The 26,998-nt window shown below is 34.5% G+C and overlaps 1 protein-coding gene across 1 annotated transcript; it reads right to left on the minus strand.

Moving 5' to 3' along the window:
• Nucleotides 1–37: 37 nt before the first annotated feature.
• Nucleotides 38–25,093, minus strand: LOC134235800 (glutamate--cysteine ligase catalytic subunit-like). Its single transcript, XM_062717968.1, has 16 exons — nt 24,794–25,093; nt 14,711–14,820; nt 9,727–9,846; nt 9,527–9,592; nt 8,191–8,304; nt 7,950–8,008; nt 6,843–7,060; nt 5,125–5,241; nt 4,774–4,912; nt 3,596–3,708; nt 2,621–2,713; nt 1,896–2,000; nt 1,611–1,692; nt 1,365–1,483; nt 1,112–1,238; nt 38–575 (listed from the first exon to the last, which is right to left on the minus strand). Exons 1-16 carry the CDS (start codon nt 24,941–24,943, stop codon nt 307–309), a joined length of 2,001 nt encoding a protein of 666 aa, XP_062573952.1. The 5' UTR covers nt 24,944–25,093; the 3' UTR covers nt 38–306.
• Nucleotides 25,094–26,998: the final 1,905 nt, after the last annotated feature.

The raw sequence follows: 26,998 nt of genomic DNA on the forward strand, positions 1-26,998 counted from the left end.
AAAGTTAGACTGTGTATTTTAAAATAAAAAGAAAAGATCAATGGGCATTTGCCAAATTTTAAAATTTTAATGGGCATCTGACATGATTAAAAAATCATTATTCTTTCATATAATCAATAAAAATGTGTACCCAAGCATGCCTGCAGCATAAATTACCAGTATATACACCAATTATAAAAACAAAAAGCAAAAATAATCTGTGTGTAAAAGTTATTCCCACAGTCATTGGATAAAATGATGACCTGATTAAATCTGACCTCTTCATTTAAGTATTCACTACCGGTATATATATAAATGTCTGAGTTTTTATTTGTCCACGTCTCCGTTTGGTAGGTCCTCTTTTATAGTGTTGGTGTACGTATACGGGTTCCTTTTATTGAGGTATTTCTCGGATTTGACCAGAGCCTCTGGTAACGTTAGGTTAGTCTTTGTGGCAGACATGCAGCATTTACTGCGTTCTATGCATGCATACATCAAATCAAAGTTAATTTCATCGGACACCACTGAGTCCTGTTTATACGCTGGGTGGTGCAAGACAAAGTTCCTCATCCATCTAGCAGTTGTCTCACACTTACCTACAAAAGATGTCAGATTGAGATAACCAATTATCTCAATTTATCTTATTAATGCTCAGTGAGATTTCAGGTTGAGATTTTAAAATTTCCTTCATATTATGGCTAAATGTTATAATTTACTGTATGTGTAAATAATCTGGTGTATTCAAAATTTAGTGTAATCACTGGATAAAGAGTTGTTGGCGTCATCATAAATTAGTGCTACACATGTCCGTTCAGTGTATTGTTCATGTATATGTAAATAATTTATTAGCAGTATTCATGTATTAGCACATTTTTGTGTGTGCCAAAGCCGATGTGAAAATATGAGAAGCCCACTTTTTAAAGTATACATACAGTAGTTGGAATATGTAGATTCTCTTGATATATTACACAAAAGCTCAATGAGATATCAGATTGAGATGTAATGATTCTCTAGATATATTTACCTGAGGCTCAGTGAGATACCAGGTTGAGATATACAGATGTTAAATTTAATTAACCTGAGGCTCAATAAGATATCAGATTGAAATGTAAAGATTCTCTAATGTATTTACCTGAGGCTCGATGAGATATCAGGTTGAGATAGTTCAATATTGTGCATCTTGTGTCCACATCTAAATCTTGATCCTCCATGCTATTTAAGTAGCCATGAATCAAAGGAATCATTCCAGGGAAGTCAGCCTGAAAGTAGGTTCAAACTCAAATCATTCTAAGGGACACACAAGTGTACAGGTACAATCAGAAGCATATTTTCTACATTTACTAAAGAGATATCATTATAAGATGAGCTTAACAAAGCAGACTTACACTGCCATTGATGATTTCATTTATTGACATCAGTCTACACTGCTCGTCTGTTTTATTGGTACACTTTGAATCAGCACAATACTCAGGCATACACTTGGTGAACTCCTCTGGGGTACAGTCTAGGCAAATAAAACAATTGTTTGATTTTTACAAATTCTGTCTTCTAAAACAAAGATTAAAATTCACTGAACATCAAATTTGTGAAGTTACAAGAAACTTCCATACATTAAAATCAGATGGACAAACCTGTGAAGATTTCCTTGCGGAAGTAAAATTGATCATTGAGCACAGCATCTCTATTGTGAGCAGTCTTCATGTTTTCATCTACCTAAATTTAGTAAATTATTCCTGCTTATCATATTTATCCTTTTGAAAATATTCATCAATACTAGGGTATTGCATATATAACTAAAAAAAAAAAAACAAGAGCACCACAAAGGGCAGATTATAGAGCATAAACTGCCCCAACCCAGGTTATACAGTATAGCTTGGACAGCTATTAACTTCATTCTTACAGACTTCGTTACTTACTTTAGATATTGGGATAACAAAGCTGAGTCCGTAGGTTAAGATGACCCGCGTCAGTAAAACTATAAACACAGTGTAAGCAGCATTCTCAAAGTCAGAAAGCTGAACCTATAACATACAGCATTCATAATTTAGCTGGATTAGTTATCATTCCATAGTAGTCTCCATTTTAAATACTGTAGATTGGGAAATAATCGCAATGGTTTTCATTTCGCTATGTTCGCGATTTATTATTTTTCTGCGAAAATAAACCCATCGTGAATGCTATTATTAGCTTTTAAAACATTTAAATGATTGTAAGACATTTTCCTACAGCGTGAAATTAAAACCATCGCGATTGGAACTTTTTGAGAAATCGTAAAATTTTAACACTATGGAATTAAAACGACTTACAGTAACCAAATTTACTGAAAAGGACTTAATTTTACTTGGTTACCATTGTACTTCTCAAGCATGTAAACATAAAAAATCCATCCTGTTTATTTTCATTCATGACATCCATATTTCCACAATTCAGATTCTCATCTTTCAGCAACAAGAGTTTTAAAAGTCCTCAACCTTACACTTTCTCTAAGTTTTAAACCTAAATTTTTATTCCCAACAAATGGCAACTTAAATGCTGTTCTTATGTTTTTGCAGTAATTTCAGACAAACATGAGAATCCTGAATTATGGAGTAATTTGCTTCATGTAAAATATATGACACACAGAATGTTTGTATGGACTTACCTCCATTGGTCTGAATTCTACCCTCCACCCAATGTTACTGTTGGGAGGGGGAGGTTTAAAACGCATGGTCTGCCAGTTGGTTGACTGGATATTCTAAAATTACAAAATAACATACTTCTGAACCATAACTGTCAACTGGACAAAGCGACATTAACAGCCTCAAACCCACAGGTTCTGTCGGGGGATATTGAACCTATAGAGTGTGATTTTAGGTGATTTGAGGTGATTTTAGCAAGAGTTATTACACATGACCGCCATATTGTAGGTCAACATTCCCAGATCCCTTCATTATTCAACCAAGTTCAATTTGTTAAAATTATGGCTGCATCCACCCCCCCCCCCAACCCAATAATTTTCCCAATTATAGAATACTATAGAAAAGGTAGCTTGTTTTTGTGTATCAAGGAGTTTCAAACCAGTAAATATTGCCCCCAAACTGAAACTTTTCTTCGCGACGACTTTATTTCACAATTAACCAGGGATAAACTAGTTCGCGATGTTTGGCTGTATGTAACCCCCCCCCCCAAAAAACCCCTGAAATTGCTTCCTATGGGGCTGATACTGGTTACTGAGGTAAAGATAACACTATTTTTCTTATGAATATTCATTTGTTAAGGCCCCCCATTGATTTATGATTTTAATATTGTAAATATTTTCTCCCATATATTTCTGGCATGCATGTTTAAAATTGGTTGCTCAAAGAAGAAATTTCACTACTTTGCTCTACAAGATGGTGGCTAAGGGGAATAACTCTGAGGCAAAATACATCAAGAAAACCTTTTACATTGGCAAGCCACAATATCTTAAGTCAGATTGGTCTTAAAATTCTCAAAACATTTTTTTTAAAAGTTATAAGGACTCAAGACAAAACACACTACTCAATACAAGTATTGGATAATTAAGCCTTGGCCTGTAATAATACCACAATTAGAATGCTGAAGTTCTGTTACGGACATTATTAACATACTGCTATACCTCAAAATGATCTGTGTCCTTCTCATCGTCCTGATTAATTTTTTCACTGAACAAGGAGACCGGGTCCCGGATAAACAGGTGAGCTATGTGTTTAGAGAGAGGTTCGTCTACATCTGTAAAACAGACCAGGTGTTCACAGGTAAGTGTTCACAGGTACACAATGTTGTAAACAGATTCAGGTGATTGATGCAAATAAGGACATTATTAAACATAATGCACTCCCAGGTTAACAACGATGTTTTAATGAAAGATAAAATGAGCAAGCTCACATACCCCACAATTGCCAGGAAAAATAAAGGAATCCAAATTTCCTGGTAATATGCACATCTACACATTGTGTCCTAAATATCTGCAAAGTTTGATGAAACATTGTGCAGCTCTTTAAGAGAAGTTGCACTGACAATCTGTTCATTTCTATATTCAAGGTATGGCCATAAATCTAAGTCGAAAAGTGCCGAATTTCCCAGAAAAATACAGGAATTAGAATTTCCTGGTAATATGCACATATACACACTGTGTACTAAATATCTGCAAAGTTTTAGCAAATTCTGTGCAGCGGTTTAAGAGGAGTTGGCTGACAATCTGTTCAGCTCTATATTCAATGTATGGCCAAAAATCTACGTTGAAAAGTGTGGAAATTCCCAGAAAAAATAAAGGAATTAGAATTTCCTGGTAATATGCACATCTAAACATTGTGTCCTAAATAAATGCAAAGTTTGACTATTCTGTGCCCCAGTTTATGAGTCGGCTGACAAACTGTTCATCTCTTATTCAAGGTATGGCCAAAAATCTCAGTTGAAAAGTGCGGAAATTCCCAGAACTAATAAAGGAATTAGAATTTACTCGTGCCTATGCACATCTAAACATTGTGTCCTAAATATCTGCAAAGTTTAACGAAATTCTGTGCAGCGGTTTATGAGTAGTTGCCCTGCCAAACAAAAAAAACAGGACTGACGGACTGACTGACTGACAAACGGGTCAAAAACATACCTCCCGCAACTTGTTGTGCGGGGTATAAAAACAAAATGGTTCATTAATATTAAATTTAAGGAACGTTTGTTTAACAATCACTCTCTTTAAATACTTTTTGTTATCGTCGAACGTAGAGTTGAATGGATGTTAAAGTAAATATTTTTGCCAATAAGGAAGCTAAAATTCACTTAGTTGACAACAACTACCTGCTGCTCGGAGCTCTTTGTAAATACCATGATCATACACCAGGTCAATATCATTATTACATCTGTAACAGGGCGATAAGTAACTGTCTATGGAGTCATAACGAGATTTGTTGATCACAAACTTGTCACTTTTTAATGGCTGAAAAAAGCAAAAATTAAAAAAAAATAGTCTTGTATTTCATAAACAGTGATACCATAAATAAATCTACTTTTATCTTGACTTTTTTGTGCCAAAAAAATATGAAATTTTAGTGCTATTGTATGGATGGCCTTGTGAAAATTTTAGTGTTGCAAATTAAAGAAAAGTAGATAAAAATTTCATAATCCTTATTATGATGACATGATACTCACTTTTTCTCCCCTTTCTTCATCTGTGCGATCGTCCACTGACTGTGAGATGACCGTCCATCTGGCATCAATATCTGCCAAGTGACCGCGGTAGATGGGTGCTGCTGCACTCAGGGCCAGCTATCAATAGAAAAATGGATGTCATTTCTTTCTTGCAAGCATAATGAACATTGATATGTAACAACTATTCTGGCTCTACTTATGCTAGTTTTTTTTTTTTTAAGTTACCTTCACTTAAGATGTATTTAAGAAATGAAGTTCTATTACATTACACTGTATTGGAGAGGAGATTTCATCAATGTTTTGTAGATGAAACTTTTCACTCAATATAAATTGTAATGTCTACTATTTTTTCACTCAAGGACTGATAACTATTGCAGGAAAAAATGAACAAAGCCCCAGAAGGGGTTTAAAATACTGTAAAACGAGAAAATTTGGCGCATACGTATTTTAGCGCAAACACAAGTGGGAATGCATTCGCGCAAATAAATTTTAGCGCTTGCACTTGTCAGTAAAATATATGTGATATTTTTTTTTTATCCACACCCGTATCTGACTTTATGGTTAGTCAAGCACGGAACATATAAGTACTCAGGTATATCAGTAAAGATTCGTTAATTTTACCATGGTACGTGTTGCTATCACATGGACGTGACACAATGTTAAATATTAATTTTTTTATTTCTATTTTCTATTAAAAGAAATGGAGTATTTACTCATTTAAATCATATCAAAACAATGCATGCATCGAAAAAATTACTTCGATAAAACGGTAATCCTAATCAGGTATTGTCTGCAAGCTCAATTGCCATGCTTGATTGCAATGTTTACCTCGAGGCGATTGTGATTGACACGCCGAGAAGCCAAACTTTGAAGGTGCTAATGATTATAATCGGGTAACAATTACTTGGGTAACAATAGTTTAATTAAATTATAATTTTGGCAGAACCTTCTGTCTTCCGAACGTGTGCAGTGCTAGTGTGTATATAAAATCCAATGACCCTTCGACATTACGTAATCGCGCGTTCCGGTTTACATGTACTTATGTAAAAGCTTTGAACACACACAAAAAATGATATTTAGAAATCCTTTAGCGCACAATAAATTTTAGCGCTCTCAGGGCCAACTGTGCCAAAGGCGCTAAAATAAGTACATCAAATATTTCGTTTTACAGTAACAAGAATTATGAAAACAGAGAAATATTTCCCAGTCACTCAACTGTGTAAAACAAACAGATAATTTCTATAAAGTTAATATAATTAATACAGAGCTATAATTGATAAATAACTAAAAAATTCATGCTGATACAACAAAGAAGAGCTTAAAAAATTATTTTAAAAAAATGTATAATTATAAGAGAAAATTAATTTTTATCATGTACAACTCATACCAGGATCTGGATAATTAGATAAACCTTACCATGATAGGTCATACGGGATTAGATTATTAGATAAACCTTACCATGATAGGACATAAAAATCTAGATAACTATAAAAAGCCTTACCATGATAGGACATACGGGATCTAGATAACTAGAGAAAAGTTTAATATTGATAGGACATAGTTTATATAGTTAACTATAAAAAGCCTTACCAAGATAGGACAATAATCTAGAAACATAAAAAGCCTTACCATGATAGGACATACGGGATCTAGAGAAATTTGATAAAAAGCCTTACCATGATAGGACAGAGAGGATCTGGATAACTATATAACCTTACCATGATAGGACAGAGAGGAGCCAGGTCGTCGTAGAGTTTCCTGGCCTCGGTGATATTACAGGCCTGGAAGGTGACCTGGAGACAGCTGCAGCCCATACCGAACCCCATACAGTCCATGTAGATGTGGTCCGGCTTAGCCCCCGCCTGACTCTCCCCATCATCCCCCAGGGCAGCGAAATCATCCAGGTACGGAGACTTGGTAAACTTATCCTTGTAAACTGTACGACGTTTTCAGGTATTAATACTGATTCAGATTTGTGTATAGTTAGTTGAATGCTATACATCACTATGTTCTGTCATATCCAAAAAAATATATAATGAATATAAAAACACACTAAATGCATGGTTATGAATGAGCAAGGGTGCCTCTTCCAATATTCTGAATTCAAGGGCTCTAATTGTAAGGGCGACTTAAGTGCAAGTTCTACTCAGCTGAGTACAGTATACTTGTATATTTTACAAGTCTTTCGACATTTTGGACCACCTGGTTAAGTGTTCTGTTGCTGGGCAGGGCTCTGTTATTTTATATTCTTCTGAGAGAAGTTCCTCCCCATTGCTATTCACCTAATGATACTTTGAAAAATGTAAAAGGTTGGTAAAATGTTGAAAAAGTGATAAAACTCTAAGGTCAAGAGGTCAAATATGTTGGTACCCAAGGAAAGGTAATGTCACAAAAATCTTTGCTATAACCCATAAAAATATATGGACAAGGTTTCAGTTTTTACAAGCAAACAGACAGTTGGACTCATAGCAAAGTTTTCATGAACATGTGATGAAGATTTTTTAATTTCCATTTAATATCTCTGAATAAAATTGCTTATTATAACTTAATTCACTCAAGGTCCTGAGGAAGTAAACATGTTTAATCAATGGGTATTAAATAAACTTTTGTGATATTTTAAAAATCTTCCAACTGCCTCTTTATAGCACACTGAAAACAGAAGCTTTAAAATTAATCCTAGTGGCTAAATATTTACTGACTGACTTAGAAACTAAGTCCCGAGTCAATACGCATACTTTGGTCCCCTTTCTGTACTGACCAGCAGCTTGTCCTGACAGAAATTTAGATGACAAGAAGACATAAACTTCATTTGAACTGAAAATCACCTGGAATGTTTATTGCAACTTTTTTGTTTCTTCTCTGTCTTATGTTTCTGGTCAAGGTTCTGAAATAAAGTAAACAATCTGTATTTCAATCTCCTTTTAAAATGCTGCTTTATGTTTTCTTAATACTTCAAAGCATTTTCTCTTACATGAATTTTTTTTTTTATAAAATTCATTTTTTTTAATTGTGTATCTTGTACCAATCCATAGACATATGCCATTAACATTTCATCTTTAGCCTTACTTAAATCGTGGATGTCCAGGAAAAATGGCTTCATCTGGGAAAAACAGTGAATGTGATGCTCCGCTGCTTGGTGTGGGTGTGTGTTCCGGATCAGTGAATCCTGGACAGCCAGATCTACAGACCAATACAAAATATTTAGTTCTATTACCACTTCAAATACAAGTAAATAAGGCACAGAAATTCTGTTCAAAAGAAACATAGTAGAAAAATTTCTCCTCTTTGGTTCTGAATTATAATTTTATACACTAAATGTAAAAATATACTCAAGACAAGAGATGTTTATAAAACACTTATGCCCCCCTCCCCCCAAATTGGAATTTTTCTAAGTCCAAAAGGGCATAACTCTGTCTAAAATGGTGCGATCCTATCCAAAACATTACTTGACTTAGATATTCAGCTGAAAAATCTGTATACTAAATTTCATTTCAATATGTGCAACCTCTGCAAAGAAAATGAATGAAAACTGCAATTAAGTGGAATTTCTAAGTCCAAGGGGCATAACTCTAACAAAAAGGATGCGATTGTACCCAAAACAGAACTTGGGCCTAGATATATATCTGATATATCTGTATACTAAATTTCATTTCAATATGTGCAACCTCTGCAAAGAAAATGAACGGAAACTGCAAATAAGTGGAATTTTTCTAAGTCCAAGGGGCATAATTCTAACAAAAATGATGTGATCGTACCCAAAACAGAACTTGACCTAGATATTTAGCTCATATATCTGTATTCTAAATATCATTTCAATTTGTGCAACCCCTGCAAAGAAAATGAATGGAAACTGCAAATAAATGGAATTTTTCTAAGTCCAAGGGGCATAACTCTGTCAAAAATGGTGTGATCGTACCCAAAACAGAACTTGACTTAGATATTTACCTGATAAACCTGTATATCAAATTTCATTTCAGTATGTGCAACGGTTGTGAAGAAAATGAACGGAAACTAAATGGACCGACAGACCGACAGACCGACCGACAGACCGACGGACAGCAGCAAAGCAATATGCCCTCCCTTCTTCGAAGGGGGGCATAAAAAGTTCTTTCTAAAAAAAATTGGATGCAGTTTTGTAGTAAAAGTACAATAAAAAAAGAGGTCCGAGGGTCTGAGTGACCACAGTCCTTCATCAATAGATTCGTTTCCCTATTCTTTCCTACATAAAACTTTGAAGGGGAAGGGGGGGGGTGGTTATGATTTGAACAAACTTGAATCTACACTCTTCTAACTGCTTCCATATAAATATAACTAATCAAGACTTATGAAACTTTCACACTTCAGTTTTCTCATCTTTTCTGGCCCCAAGGTTCTAGAAAATTCCTGAATTCTTAATTCTTACCTTGGATAGGAAGTCAGAGAGAGGGGGACAATATCCTCACCACACCATTTCTGAATCTCCTCCCTCCTACAGAGAAAAAAAATCCAAATGAAATTATCTTACTTCTAATAAAAAATTTTACTTGTGTATAATACTGCTTTCTTTTCTTTCAAACAACAGAGTGAATAATCAATGTTTTGATGCCCTTATTCTGGCCCCACCTGAGTCTCATGTTGGATTCCACCACATTGAAGTGAGCCATCATTCCCCCATAGGGTTTCCCCGGGGTCCCCTCCACCATATAATTGGCATACTCTGGTCGCCATGTGGTTGGATGGTTCCTGTAATTGAAATTTTTATTGAAATACTGTAGACGTACTTTTTTCCACGAGGTCATAATTCCGTGGAATATCAATTTCTGTTTAATCCGCGTGTAGAAAATTACACGGATTTCCAAGACTGTCACTATATATCATTTACATTTATATCTAGTACGCTTGGACAAATTTCCGCGGAAAATTTGTGACCGCGTACATAGCGTAAATTAATACCACGCGGAAAAAAAGTACTTCTACTGTGAGTAGTATCAACATACACATTTTGGCACTATTATTTTTGTTTTGATACAGAAAACTTTCATATTTCTTATATCTACTTTTAAAAGACACCTCCTGAGGACACCTATGTAGATCATCAAATTTTACTGTACATCAATAAGTTTTATGAATTACAGGCCAGATTTAAATGGCTCTTAATTTCCTTCAGTGATCCACTGAAAACGTCTCTTTTAAATTTGCAATAAAAGTTCAACTCAGAATCAGGCACCTTTAACGTGAATGAGACTCCACATTAATTGTATACGAGGTGTCATGCTGCTATAATGAAAAAAAAGAGATAGTTTCTAATTTACAGGTATATAAAAATGAATATATGATTTGAATTTTAAAAGACAGGTAAATGTTAGTATTGATGAAATTTTTATAAATAAAAGCCTCTAAATAATGTTATGACAATTCACTGTTTCAGGACAAGTATAATGCAGAAAGGACTTAAAACTCAATACAATATACATTTTATTGTACATGTATAAATAAAACCATGATCTTGGACACATTTCTGAAATATTTCCTCTTGACTTGAACAAAAATTATAAGATTAATTTTTTGTGGAATGTCTGTCTACTTTTTCACACTGTGTTCATATTTTGCTAGAGGCTTTGAGGAATATAATCACCAGAATTCTGCTGAATCACCATGAGTTAACAAATTTTGAGAGAGAGAGAGAGAGAGAGAGAGAGATCAAACTTAAAACAACAGTTTGCATAGTTATATAATACATGTATACTGACAAATTAACTCATTTTTATCAACAGGATATTATTTGTGGACCATAAAAAACAAAATTCAGAGATTTTCATCCTTTTTTATTGTGTAAATTTAAACACAACCAAAAGAACTAAAGTGGGAATGGAAGCCTGCTGTATCCACACATGTTAGAGATTGTTTGACAATCCCAAAACAAGGTCATTTGAGGGTCATAAAATATCAGAGTGTAAAAATGTTCAAATTGTTGATTTTTTTTTTTTGGTCAATTCGCCTGTTTTAACTTTTAAATGGGTTGAGTAGGAGGTTTATAGGTTTATGCTCCACTGCAGAACTGATGGCATGATCCACCAGGACTTTTCTGAGCCATAGTGTTATTTTGACTTAAGGAATGTTTACTTCAATCTGCATAACTTTTAATTTATTTTTTTTTCCTAAAACACATAGAAATATTATTTCAAATTTTTGAGAAAATAACCTTGTTTTCTTTATTTTGTGAGCAAGTTTACTATGTTGAGCTGATACACTTTGGTTTGTGTGTGTTTTTTTATTTGTATGTTGAATATTAAGATGGTACATTTATTTATTGAACATGATTATACAGTCCTGATAAGTACTCATCATTTATTTAGTTTGAACTCACTGTGTCATGTTTAGATGATACACGAATCTAGATAATATGTAGGATATGTGTTAAGTGTGATTCTTAAACTAGTGTGTTTCTTAATCACAGATATGATATACCAGACTTTCAGGTGTGATTAATTAAATAATTGATATGACAAACAGTATATACCTTATGATTACAGTGTCGCACATAGGATAAGCATGTCATACTTAGGGTAAACAATTCACATTTAGGGTCAGTGTGTCATAATTAGGATTAGTGTGTTATACTTAGGGTCAGTGTGTCATATTTATGGTTAATGTGTCATACTTAGGGTTATTGTGTCATACTTTGTGTAAGTGTGTTATAGTTAATGTCAGTGTGTCATACTTAGGGTCATTGTGTCATTCTTTGGGTGACTGTGTCATACTAAGGGTCATTGTGTCATACTTACTGTCAGTGTGTCATACTTACTGTCAGTGTGTCATACTTAGGGTCAGTGTGTCATACTTAGTGTAAGTGTGTCATACTTAGTGTTAGTGTGTCATACTTAGTGTCAGTGTGTCATACTTAGTGTTAGTGTGCCAAACTTAGTGTCAGTGTGTCATACTTAGGGTCAGTGTGTCATACTTAGTGTCAGTGTGTCATACTTAGGGTTAGTGTGTCATACTTAGTGTCAGTGTGTCATACTTAGTGTCAGTGTGTCATACTTAGTGTCAGTGTGTCATACTTAGTGTCAGTGTGTCATACTTAGTGTTAGTGTGTCAAACTTAGGGTTAGTGTTTCAAACTTAGTGTCAGTGTGTCATATTTAGTGTCAGTGTGTTATACTTACTGTCAGTGTGTCATACTTAGGGTGAGTGTGCCATACATAGTGTACGTATGTCATACTTAGTGTCAGTGTGTCATACTTAGTGTTAGTGTGTCATACTTAGGGTTTGTGTGTCATACTCAGGGTCAGTGTGTCATACGTAGGGTTTGTGTGTCATACTTACTGTCAGTGTGTCATACTTAGTGTCAGTGTGCCATACTTAGTGTCAGTGTGTCATACTTAGTGTCAGTGTGTCATACTTAGTGTCAGTGTGTCATACTTAGTGTCAGTGTGTCATACTTAGTGTCAGTGTGTCATACTTAGTGTCAGTGTGTCATACTTAGTGTCAGTGTGTCATACTTAGTGTTAGTGTGTCATACTTAGGGTCAGTGTGTCATCATAAGTGTCAGTGTGTCATACTTAGTGTACGTATGTCATACTTAGTGTCAGTGCGTCATACTTAGTGTCAGTGCGTCATACTTAGTGTCAGTGCGTCATACTTAGTGTCAGTGCGTCATACTTAGTGTCAGTGCGTCATACTTAGTGTCAGTGCGTCATACTTAGTGTCAGTGCATCATACTTAGTGTCAGTGTGTCATACTTAGTGTCAATGTGTCATACTTAGTGTATGTATGTCATACTTAGTGTCAGTGTGTCATACTTAGTGTCAGTGTGTCATACTTAGTGTTAGTGTGTCAAACTTAGTGTCAGTGCATCATACTTAGTGTCAGTGTGTCATACTTAGTGTCAGTGTGTCATACTTAGTGTCAGTGTGTCATACTTAGTGTCAGTGTGTCATACTTAGTGTCAGTGTGTCATACTTAGTGTCAGTGTGTCATACTTAGGGTCAGTGTGTCATACTTAGTGTCAGTGTGTCATACTTAGGGTAAGTGTGTCATACTAAGGGTGAGTGTGTCATACTTAGAATTAGTGTGTCATACTTATTACTTAAGGTCAGTGTGTCAAACTTAGAGTTATCCTGTCATACTTAGTGTCAGTGTGTCATATACTTAGTGTCAGTGTGTCATACTTAGGATCAGTGTGTCATACTTAAGGTCAGTGTGTCATACTTAGGGTCAGTGTGTCATACATAGAGTTATCCTGTAATACTTAATTAGTGTCAGTGTGTCATACTTAGTGCTAGTGTGTCATACTTAGTGTTAGTGTGTCATACTTAGTGTTAGTGTGTCATACTTAGGGTTAGCGTGTCATAATTAGGGTTTGTGTGTCATCCCTTAGGGTAAGCATGTTATACTTAGGGTTAGTGTGTCATACCTAGGGTTAGTGTGTAATACTTTGTGTTAGTGTGTCATACTTAGTGTCAGTGTGTCATACTTAGGGTCAGTGTGTCATACTAAAACCCCAGTCACATTTCCAAAAAAGACCAACGGCCGACGGGTTTTGAAGCAAATATGGGATTCTTCGGGTGACAGTCGTAAGTTCATCGGCCGTTGTCTTCGCCGATTTTGACCTCTTTTTTTGTCGGCCGACCAATTTTGTGTCCATCGGTCCAAGTTATAATTTTTTATGCATCGGTGGCCGATTCCTTCAATTGAAGTTATCCGTCGACCAACCTTCGATCATCGTCCGACCATCGGCGGTCAGTTTATAAAGTCGGTTGTCCGTCGTTGGACAATAAGGGTGTTTAAAATTTCGGCCGACGGTTAAAATCAAACTGTAGCTCAGAGCTCGATGATCGGACGACGATTGGCCGACTTATGAATATTTAACCTAGTAAGGATACATAACACAAACAAAATTTTGATGCATGGATTGATATAAATTTTTTGAACGGAAATAACATGAATAATTATTCCGTAAGATATAAAGAAATCTAAAGTATTATTTGCTGCTTAGATATGCACCTTTTGTCATTTTCATGCAATTCCACACAAAATTTTGCACACATTTTCAACTTTGCCTTGCAAACATTACTCACGTCACCTATCTGAATATAGATCTATGAAAAAATATTGCTGAATTCTAAAGAAAAAAGATTTTTTGTGTTATTTGTCCAAGTCATCGGTGTCCCTAGGAATTAATGTGACTACTCCGTGTCGCCCGATACTGTATCGGCCGATCATGTTCTTTCAGCCGACAAGACCAGAAAAATTTAGTCGACCGACCATCGGCTTAAATGTGACCTAGGCATTAGGGTTAGTGTGTCATACCTAGGGTTAGTGTGTCATACTTAGGTCAGTGTGTCATACTTAGAATTAGTGTGTCATACTTAGGGTTAGTGTGTCATACTTAAGGTCAGTGTGTCATACTTAGTGTCAGTGTGTCATAATTAGGGTGAATGTGTCATACTTAGTGTTAGTGTCATATTTAAGGTTAGTGTGTCATACGTAGGGTCAGTGTGTCATACTTAGTGTTAGTGTGTCATACTTAGGGTCAGTGTGTCATACTTAGTGTCAGTGTGTCATACTTAGGGTGAGTGTGTCATACTTAAGGTTATGTATCATACTTAGGGTTAGCCTGCTCTGCCTTTTGTAATTCCTTCAGGATTGGTTCAGCAGTCAGGGCCAGCTGAGCTTTCTTCTTTTCTTGACTCACTTTGACCAGCATATACTCCACCTAAAGACAAACCAACAATGTTAGTCAAGGTAATTTACTGTATTCACTTTAACCTGCATATACTCCACCTAAAGACAAACAAACAATCTTAGTCAAGGTAGTTTACTGTATTCACTTTAACCAGCATATACTCCACCTACAGACAAACATACAATGTGAGTCAAGGTTATTTACTTTATTCACTCTATTAAAAACCTGCGTTGAAATGGTATGGAAATAGTCTTTTTTAATTTTCAAGCTTGATAATCACATTTTACTATTTTTTTTTATTTAGAATTAGTCCAAAAGCTGTTTCCTTCATTAAATCATGATAAAAGTCATGCATAAAAAAATATAGACGGTAATTCCTCAATACCTACATGTATTTGAGTATCCATTTTTAACATACCTTCTTAGCATAACAACATCTATGACTACTTTAATGTCTTTCAGGCAACAGAACTAAAGATATTGCATAGCAACCAAATAAATTATTAGATCTGATTAAACATGGTTGCTTTGAATGTATTAATCTCACAAAAATAAGTCATCTTTTTTCATGTCAGATTTGTGCATTAAGTCTAGCTCAGTAAATAAAAAAAATGTTCACCTGTCAGAATGGACAATCAATATAGGCACAAAGAATAAACTCTGAATCTTGAATGCATACAAAAATGTAATATATTTTTCTATACAATAAAGACAAATTAAATATAAGTAACAGAATATTATATTTACATTCAGAGTAATTTTCTTTATGAAATCCGTGACGTTCAAATCTCTATAACACATGCGAAACCTTGTCACCGCGCGTTAGAATACACAGTAGGAACTATATGCATTTTCGTACTTTATGATCTCCAAAATGTACAGTGTTTGACACAATTTAATAAAAAAAAAAATTAACCCTGTTGAATTAACGCAAAAATACAACAATTGTGCACTTAAAATTAGTTGGTCCCTTTTTTTCCTCGCAATGTTCGTTTGTGTTATTTAACGTTATAACGTCACAAACGGCTCTTACATCTATAAAGCACATCAGTTTTGAAGGACACTAAATTCACATTAAAGATTACCGAAATAACAATTATGCAGAGGAAAAAATTAAAGAATGTAAATATAAGCATTGAACGCGCGGTATTCAATTTGTCGGCACCGCCACGTGTGTTATAGGACCGAAGACATCCCAAAATATGAATTCAATGCTTAAATAATCAAATGTATTGCACATTTGTTTTATCAGATAAATATATCCAGATAAAAATAGATTCCTTGCGTGATAATTTGCATAAACGCCGAAGGCGTTTATGCATAAAATTATCACGCAAGCCAATCGATTGATCATCTTCATGAAATTGAAAAATCTGACAGTTATTCCTTATATTTACATGCTTTGATTCCGCCAATCCACGTGCTCCAAGCCCTGCTTCTGTCTAGCTGTTTGTCCCGCCCTGCACGTGTTTTTTTTGGAACCGCGCCAATACATTGATGGGGAAATAAAGTACATTTACATTTGGTAATTTTATCTCGGACAAAGACATTGGAAATGTAAATATTTGAAAACCAAATGAAACTTTATCTAAAAACGTTTTTAAAATGCCTTAGGAAGAGTTTAAGTTCTAGAACATAACACACAAATTATAATGGTGATAATGTGCATTTAAATCTTTACACAATTCAAATATGAAATCAGTCAATTAATATTGTAATTTATTGAGCATATTATATAGTTACTAAAAATAAAATCAATATCATATGTCTTATAAGTGTCCTCAAATCAGTCAAAGGGAGCAGGGGGGTTGCAATGACATTTGTATGAATTTTCATATGTGGTACATGTTTTTTAATTTTCATATTCTTAAATATGTAATTCTGGTTATAAAATGCAATTTCACTGGATGTAAAACAAGAGGCCCATGGGCCACATCGCTCACCTGAGCACTAAGGGTAGGAAAAAGTAGAAAATGGCTTTTTATTGTAAAGTTTAAATCCAAAAGTAGTCCCATGACCAATCATGGATTTGCTATTTTTTAGAAAATGATTTTTTAAGAATTTTCATATATATATCTTTAAAAACTTTGGTCGGCCATTTTGGCCCCACCCTACCCCCGGGGGTCATGATTTGAACAAATTTGAATCTACACTACTTGAGCATGCTTCCATATAAATATGATAAATTATGGCTTTGTCATTCTTGAGAAGATGATGTTTAAAGAATTTTCCTATATATTTCTATGTAAAACTTTGGTCGGCCATTTTGGCCCCGCCCTACCCCCGGGGGTCATGATTTGACCAGACTTGAATCTACACTACCTGAGCATGCTTCCATATAAATATGATGAATTATGGCTTTGACATTCTTGAGAAGAAGATTTTTAAAGAATTTTCCTATATATTTCTATGTAAAACTTTGGTCGGCCATTTTGGCCCCGCCCTACCCCCGGGGGTCATGATTTGAACAAACTTGGATCTACACTACCTGAACATGCTTCCATATAAATATGATGAATTATGGCTTTGTCATTCTTGAGAAGAAGATTTTTAAAGAATTTTCCTATATATTTCTATGTAAAACTTTGGTCGGCCATTTTGGCCCCGCCCTACCCCCGGGGGTCATGATTTGACCAGACTTGAATCTACACTACCTGAGCATGCTTCCATATAAATATGATGAATTATGGCTTTGACATTCTTGAGAAGAAGATTTTTAAAGAATTTTCCTATATATTTCTATGTAAAACTTTGGTCGGCCATTTTGGCCCCGCCCTACCCCCGGGGGTCATGATTTGAACAAACTTGGATCTACACTACCTGAACATACTTCCATATAAATATGATGAATTATGGCTTCGTCATTCTTGAGAAGAAGATTTTTAAAGAATTTTCCTATATATTTCTATGTAAAACTTTGGTCGGCCATTTTGGCCCCGCCCTACCCCCGGGGGTCATGATTTGAACAAATTTGAATCTACACTACCTGAGCATGCTTCCATATAAATAGGATGAATTATGGCTTTGTCATTCTTGAGAAGAAGATTTTTAAAGAATTTTCCTATATATTTCTATGTAAAACTTTGGTCGGCCATTTTGGCCCCGCCCTACCCCCGGGGGTCATGATTTGAACAAACTTGAATCTACACTACCTGAGCATGTTTCCATATAAATATGATGAATTATGGCTTTGTCATTCTTGAGAAGAAGATTTTTAAAGAATTTTCATATATATTTCTATGTAAAACTTTGGTTGGCCATTTTGGCCCCGCCCTACCGCCGGGGGTCATGATTTGAACAAACTTGAATCTACACTACCTGAGGACGTTTCCCCATAAGTTTCATCTTTCCTGGCACAGTGGTTCTTGAGAAGAAGATTTTTAAAATATGCCACCAAATTTTCATTAATTCCCAATTATCTCCCCTTGAATGAGGGCTTGGCCCTTCATTTGAACAAACTTGAATCCCCTTCACCCAAGGATACTTTGTGGCAAGTTTGGTTGAAATTGGCCCAGCGGTTCTTGAGAAGAAGTCGAAAATGTGAAAAGTTTACAGACAGACGGACGCCGGACAAAATGTGATCAGAAAAGCTCACTTGAGCTTTCAGCTCAGGTGAGCTAAAAAAGGTTTACATCATATAACCTGTGTTACCTCATCGCAATTACTGTCTTCAAAAAGTTTCAATATGCTTGAAATAACAAAAAAAATTAATTATCAAGACAACAAATCTTAGTAAAAAATTTATATGAATTGTATGTTTCAATAAAATTATGTTCATCAACGATCTTATTTAAAACTACTATACTTCCAGTTTGATCAAGATTTTAAATTTGATGAGGGGGTGAGTGTGTAGGTGGATCAAGATTTCACTTACTTATCTCCATATTATATTCATAAAAAAATATATAGCTGTTTTAATAAGCTTACAAATTTTCTTTAATATAAATGAATGAACTAAAAGTTATCGTAAACATTTTTTATGAGAATTTGATTGCTTTGTCAAAATAACTTAGCACTTGATCAATTCTAGAAATGGAACAGGTAAATTAAAAGAAGCCAATAAATGTATAAAAGGTCAACGAAGAAATAAAAATATTTAAAATACAGAGATCATGGAGATGGAATCAAGAACCCAATCATTTCTCATTGCAGTTATAATGATAGGTCATTCAAGCTATTTAGAAGATATTCTTTTGCTTTTCTTTCACATCCAATTGCCTCTAAAAAATCACCCAATATTTACCTAGCAGTTTAGAAACTTGACACTTTTTGGCCAAAATTTCACAATACCTGTTGTTAATAGTGAAATGTAAGCAAAAATGTTTTTATAGACATCCCTGAGTGAGTGGGAGCATATCATCCTGGAGAGTTCCCCAAATTCTGTCCAGTTAAAAGGGTGTGAAGAAAAAATTACCCAGAACCATTCAAGTATTCCAACATCTATACTGTCATTGTTTTATATGCATCACTTGCACACTGAATCCAAGATACCTCTGACTCTACCCCCCTTTTACATTATCTGAAATTGAATATGACATGTGCCTTTGCATATTTATAATATACAAATGTATATAGCGAGGGTAAGACTTAGAGTGAGAGGAACATCTAATTATTTTACACTCTATTTTACAGTATTTTTGTAAATTATTCATTACCATTTCACAATAGTGACTTTTATTTGACATAACTATATCTATTGTCAGAGTATTACTGTTTTTTTAACATGCTTAAACATTATACATGTATGTGGTAGTATGTCATTTGATGCATCACTTAAAACTTAAAGCACGGTATTATAGAGATAGAGAAATTTTAAATAATTAGATTGACATGTCAGTAAAAATAATCATGACTGAAAAATAATACTTGGCAAAATTAACAAACAATTTTTTAAAAGTCCCAATACTTATGAAAACTTATTAGAGTATCCCGATAGTATGGAAATTGACCATATAACGATAAGATCTATTTAAAGCTAATTCTGGTGGAAAATAAATTAATTCACGTTTAATTTTCTGTATAAAAAATAAATATGGGAAACAGTATCAATCACAAAAAATAAAGTATCGAATTATTCATATACCAGATAATTGTGATTAATTATGATTTATAATTAAGTAATAATTTTTTTAATTTTAATCAATTTTAATTTGGGACTGCTTTTGTGTAATATTCATGTTCAGTTTAATTTTATACGTGTACGTGTGAAAGCCTTCTTCCTTCAATTAATATTATTTCAATTTGTTTCAATGTGCGTACTGTTCCTAAATGACCATCGCATGTAAGGATTCCAGGCATACTACACACAATCAATTTCTACAGCCTTTTATAGTTCCATTGTTTATTGGAAATCTCATTTCTGAGTTAGCTCCGCCCATTAAATTAATAAACCCCGCCCTCTGGGACTGCTGAGACTGCTTTCTGGGACTGCTGGGACTGGTCTCAGGGACCGCTGGGACTGCTGGGACCGCTCTGGGACTGCTGTGGGACTGCTCTGGGACCGCTGTGGGACTGCTCTGGGACTGCTGTGGGACTGCTTTAGCAGTCCCAGAAAGCAGTCCCCGGGACTGCTCTGGGACTGCTTTGTGTCAGGTTGGGTCTGGTCGGTACTGTACTTGTATAGGATTGCATAATAATTATTATAGGATTGCATAATAATTATTCTCCTATAATGGACTTTAATTTCAAGCTATATTTAACACAGCAGGACATTATAATCTTCACACACAACAATGAAATAACACATCCTACATTTATCTAGATTAAGATATTTAATAAAGTCAAACAATAATGAAATATTCCTTTCTCCTCTCTTTAATTTTATTTTATAATAATAGAAAGTCTGTTGAATAACTTTTTTCTGTACATTCAACATGCTCAAAGACCACCTGCTGTCATGAAGATAATAATTTCATCCTTTACAAAGCTGCACTCTTTACACAGAACAAGATTTTACATGAGGATTACTACTTATCGCTCATTTCAACCAATTCAACAAGTCTGGCACTGCATCTCAAATATATATATCACGCATTCTCAATTTATAGTCTCAATTCGCTTTAAATAATGTACCGCGTTTTAAGTAATATAGTATTTCAAATAAATTTTATTTTCTGCCAGTCATATGAACCATTGTTGGTTGTTGATTAAAATACAACAATTGTTAGTTGTAGCTTGAATGATTGTCTTAGGAGAAAATCACATTTTATAGCAGAAATGGATATTTACGTTACTGTCGCCGATCATCGTGTAGTTTTTATTTTAAACCAAAAAGAAGTTTTAAATCATTTACATATCTTTTTCTTAGTAAAATTGTCCTACATTTGAATTATATTTTCTGAATACCACACCCTTCACACATATGCCTGTCACAAATTTTCAAAAAATTTAATATATCTATCAAATTTTGATGTCACCGCAAAATTATTACTTTTCTATTTGGAAATTCAAAAGGACTGGAAGGATTGATAAACTGACTCAGTAGGACTAAGTTGTAACTTTTTAACATCATGAACACCCTTTCTATTGCATGGAATGGTAAAAACGACACTGTTTATCTGTATTTATGAACAATAGCCCTCCTTTTCTTGTAAGTCCAATGGTTAAAAAATTCAACGATATTTACGTGTTAGTATTTATTCACAAATTAAGTAAGAGAACTACACTGTTCCCAATGGGTCAAATTGCCTTACACTCAAGCACTAGAATATGCCTTTAATTAACAGTGGAATAATTGAACAATGCCATTAAAAGTTACGATAAATCTCAGAAAGATATTTACGTTACGGATATTTACGTTACCGATATTTACGTTACGATGTTTTAAAGTAAATAAGTATTAATTTCTAAAGCTGTTTGAACAGATTTGCGAGTGAATCTTTATGATGTAAATACTAAGAACATGAAGAAATATACACTGTTTCTTAAAATGTCATTTTTTCTGTAACAAGAGTGCAGAAATGCAAATGGAAGTGAACATGCAAAGGTGAACATTTTTACTCAATATCTTGTGCATCCATGTGATTTGAAAATTGAATTGACATAATATTATTCAAAAGTAGAATTGTGGTTTAATGATTGAATCTTTCCATTTCAGGCAATTGGGTTAATTAAGGAATCACTGTCTAGTTTTGAGAGTATGCCAGGGACATCAACAATAGTGGGAAACATGGGATAATTTTAGCATAACGGGCGAAGCCCGTTATGCTAAAATTATCCCATGTTTCCCACTATTGTTGATGTCCCTGGCATACTCTCAAAACTAGACAGTGATTCCTTATATTTCCATTTCATTGTGAACTTTGTAGACTTAGACATTAAGAATGTAGACTAATCGATTTAAATTACACGAGGACTTCCATGCCAATTTCAATAGTCCTCGCACACTGACGTCAAACACAAAGGCAGCCGCACGAGATTTACATGCATATTTGGCTTCCTTAGCGTCAGACACAGAGACAGATGCGCACGAGTTTTGCATGCGTATTAGGCCTCCTTAGCTGCTGACCTATCGACCTGCCTAATTCACATTCCGGCAGAATTATCAGGAAATCAACTCCGCTTACTTTCAAAGGGTTATTATAGAGAACAAATTTAGAAATGGAAATATTATTGCATAGTTTCAAGTGTAATACACGTTATCATTCGGAACGTAAATCTGAAACAAAACTTTCTTCAAGTCTGTATTTTGCTGTTTGTTTGCACTGATAGTGTACCGTCAACGTAAAAAAAATGGTTATATACACCTCAATTGTATACCAAGCTAAACATTTTGAAGAAAAAATATCATTTTTGTAGGAAATATAATTCCAGAAAATAGACGCTGCGTTGCATGCAGTGGGGAGGGGGGGTCTACATCAGGTAAAAAAAGAAAGACGGCTGTGGGTGTTGGGTGTCAAGAAACTGGTTGAAATTGAATCCATTTCAATTTTTGTTGCTTTGCAAAAAATACATATATTAACATGTATAAGATTGTGCACCTAATTTTTCCCATTTGAATTGTTGCTTAGACATATAACTTAGAAGGTATGCGTCTATGCTTTAATGGTACTGAAAATTCAATTTACGTTATATGAACGTAGAATGTATATTGCTCTATAGAGCACATGTGATATACAACTATAATTATTGACAAACCTTTTAAGGGTGGTGGGCGATCTTTGTTTTATTTTTGAGATTTGACGATAAAGTTTTCACAAACAATTAACCATTTCAGACATGTAGCAACGGTGGGGGGAGGGGGGGGGGCAGCCCCCCCCCCACTTTTTTCTCCAACCTTACTTCAACTATAGTAAATGTTCAATGAAAGGCTAATTGCCCCCACCCCCACTAATAGTGATGTACGGAAAATGTAGTGTAATAATTGGTACTGAAAGTAGTTGGCATTGAAAAAAGTTCGCCTCCCCCTCTAGGATTTTCGACTTTGAGCAAATTTTCTCACCCCCCCCCCCCCAATTTGTTGCCTTGTCAACTTTTCAGGTAAGTAAAAAAATTCTCTGGCTGCCCCCCCCTCCCCTTCCCCCTTTTCAAAAACGATGCTACGTGGCTGCATTTGAAATAATCAACAGATTAAATGGGGGAAGGGGGGATGAATTACATGAGTCCTCTATAGATAAATCATAACTTGAATTTTCAATTCAACCCTTTGTAAAGAGCACAGATAAAAAGATTCATAAAATTCAATAATTTGAAATAATATAATCATTTTTTCCCCGAATATAATTTTATTTTTGTATGATATCTATGTGCGATATTTACGTGATATTTAACAAACACTTCGTAATCAGGTAATAGTGAAATATTTAACCTTCTTATATTCTAAATAATGTGCGTTTCTCTGAGCAGATTAATAAAGAATCAATTAATGTAGCATTTTAGGGAATATTGTCATTATTAAGCTTATCATCGGATGTGATAAAACTTGTTAAAATAAAAAGAAAATAATTTCATTTAATGAAAATTATGTCCGTTTTATTTTTACTAATAATTGAATCAAAGATTCTGCACCCCTTTTACAAATGTGCTTAAGCGGTTTCATAAATGTTTATAGTTAACAAAATTTGATGTGTATTATATTGATTTTGTATTTAAAAAAAAATTCTTTTGTTTCCAAATATGGCTTTTCAACATCACGTAAATATCTTGGTGTAAAATTAGCCCTCCAACCGCTTTTATTTCGAAGGAGGCCAACAAAACACAGCATGAAGTATGTAAATCAAATTGCGATTTTTAATAACTTTACACTTTCATGTTTCAAATGATGTATAAAAGTGTTAATTTCAGCTCATTAATTTTTTTGACTTTTCCCAAGATCGATTTGGCACTATAAATTGAGAATGCGTGATATATACAAGAATCTTTGCCATGTTAACATTCGGTTTTATGATGAAGGACCCAACGAAAAGTTTTTATTGATGAATTTATATATATTATATCTCAGCAGACAGATTTTTACAATAAGGTATTTCATAACTTTCAATCAGCTTAAAAAAATGTATATATTTTTTAAATAAAATGTCATCAATAGGTTTTGGCAAAAATTAAAGCATGCATGCTTTGGATACATACAAAATTTTTGCGTCATCTTATTTTTGTCTTAACTCTGTATTTGCGAAACAAAATTTTCAAAAATCTGCTTACTACTCTAAATAGTCTTTTGCAATTCTTATATGAGAATGCTATTTTCTGGGAGGACACTGTCTTGCACATTTACGCAAAAATAAAGTTATCACAAAAAAAGATTTACGTTACAATCTCTATTCATATCGAATAGACTTTTCGACTGTTTTGAGGGCTAGGTATAACAAAAAAACATCAGGAAAGTCAACAATAGCTCTTCAAAAACTTTAGACCAATGTTTTTTTTTAATATCAATATAATGGACTCAATGTTCTATATCTTAGCCCTACTCAGTAAGCAAATCAAGCCAAATATTTCATGCAAAAGGGAATTTCACTGATCATATTTTTAATACCCCCTCCCCCTACGATGTTCCAAGCCTCACCTCGTCTCCCCAGTATAACACATCTTTGGTCCTGTCCTGTAGTTTGTGATATAGATTTATGAACTGTTTGATGCCATGTTTTCGCACGTGATCGGCATACGCCTTCGTCTCTGTCCAGTCAAGGGGCGAACCTTCAGACAACAGACCCATTCCTCTTCCTATCAAATCGTCAAAAATTTAAATTCCGGGGGTGTCTGGCGATGTCAATCCTCTGAACATGTTAGTGTAAATAACGTGGTCCAATGTTTATATTTGCGGCTGACAGGGGACAATGCACATGCGCAGTATAGCAGTGATATTAATTAATTAAGTCGTTCTGGAAATGACTTCGAGGAATGCATTTTTGATTTGGGGTCATTTTCTGATCATGTAGACAAACAGAGTGACCTTGTCAGGGATAATAGATATTGGTCAGACACAGAAGCTGCATTTATGTGGCGATCGCCGGTAACAAAATATAGCTTGCTGGCAGAGCAAGACCAGAAATTAAGTATTAATTACAATCTGAGCTATCTGGTCAGCCATCGAACGAACCCGTGTCTTTGGTTTGTAAAATTTTCATCTAGATATAAAGCGGCTTTATGTCTTTGGTTTTTTTTAGCTCTACTGGACAGAGACAAGAAGAGCTTATGCGATAGCAATGCGTCTGTCGTCCGTCCGTCTGTCTGTCTGTCTGTCCGTATGTAAACAATTTTTCAAAATGCTACACAGTTTTGGTCTGATTTCAATATAACTTGGCACACAAGTAGACTACACTAAGATACATAATTCTGTTTATCGGTTTTTGATTTCGATGTTAGGTGTTGCCTTGGTTACTAAAAATAGAAATTTCTGTGAAAATCATTCAAAATGCTACTCTCCTACAGTTTTGCTCTGATTTCAATATAACTTGGCACACAAGTAGACTACACTAAGATACATTATTCTCTTTATCGGTTTTTTTATTTCGATGAACGGTGTTGTCATGGTTACTAAAAATAGAAATTTCTGTGAAAATCATTCAAAATGGTACTCCTAGTTTTGGTCTGATTTCAAAATAACTTGGCACACAAGTAGAGTACACTTAGATACATAATCCTGTGTATCTGTTTTTGATTTCGATGAACGGTGTTGCCTTGGTTACCAAAAATAGAAATTTCTGTGAAAAACATTCAAAATGCTACTCCTCCTACAGTTTTGGTGTGATTTCAATATAACTTCAGTTGGCTTACAAGAAGACTACACACTAAGATACATAATTCTGTGTATCGGTTTTTGATTTCGATGAACGGTGTTGCCTTGGTTACTAAAAATAGAAATTCGTTTCTGTGAAAACAACATTTAAGATGGTACTCCTCCTACAGTTTTGGTTTGATTTCAATATAACTTGGCACACAAGTAGACTACACTTAGATATATAATTCTGTGCATCAGTTTTGATTTCGATGAACGGTGTTGCTGTGGTTACTAAGAATAGGACTTCCTGTGAAATACTTTCAAAATGCTACTCCTCGTACAGTTATAGACTCACTGTTTGATTGTAATATAATTTGGCATGCGAGTAGACTACACTGAGATACATAATTATCTGTTTTGTGTTTTTGATGTTGTTGATTGATGTTGCCATGGTAACTAAAATTGAAAATTCTGTAAAATTTTATTAAAAGCTACTCCTACTGTTGCAGTCTTATCGAAATCTTGCCACAAAAAGAGACTTAATCAAGGATCATTATACTATTTATTGCTTTTGTAAAATTTTAAGTCCCAAATGCTCCTATTCTCTTCCTTTATTATAAGTACAAACCAGTAGAGCTACAGTCTCGACAGAGACTTCTGGTTACATCCGTGGGGTTACATCTTCTCAACCACAAGTAGTCCGAAATATCTGACGTTTTCTAGGCTTTTTTTTTAAGAATTTGATATTTTACGTTCCAGGAAGACCTGGGGAGTAAAATATCAAAATCGTAAAATATAGCATTGGAAAACGTCAAATATACATGTATATAGGATCTCACATGATTTGTAGTTGGATATGATTTTTATCTAACGAGTTGTGTGTTTTATATCCCCGGCGAGTCTTGCATGGCGAGGGGATAAAAACACAACGAGTTCACCGTGTAAAGGGGCACATATGGGGTTTCGGTTAAGTAACATATGAGGTTTCAACTCCGAAGTTGGTGTTTGTAGCATGAAGCAAGTATATTTGTAAAGAATTTAGATTCTTAC

The sequence above is a fragment of the Saccostrea cucullata genome, unplaced genomic scaffold, assembly GCF_032062105.1.
Source record: "Saccostrea cucullata isolate Sc308-1 unplaced genomic scaffold, CSIRO_AGI_Scuc_v1 ctg115, whole genome shotgun sequence".
NCBI lineage: Eukaryota > Metazoa > Mollusca > Bivalvia > Ostreida > Ostreidae > Saccostrea > Saccostrea cuccullata.

Coding starts and splice junctions, on each gene's coding strand:
- LOC134235800 (XM_062717968.1), bottom strand. CDS start 24,943: ATGGGTCTGTTGTCTGAAGGTTCGCCCCTTGACTGGACAGAGACGAAG. Junction 7,061..7,949: donor AGTTGCAATAAACATTCCAG/GTGATTTTCAGT, acceptor AACGTCGTACAG/TTTACAAGGATAAGTTTACC. Junction 2,001..2,620: donor TAGAATTCAGACCAATGGAG/GTAAGTCCATAC, acceptor TGTATGTTATAG/GTTCAGCTTTCTGACTTTGA.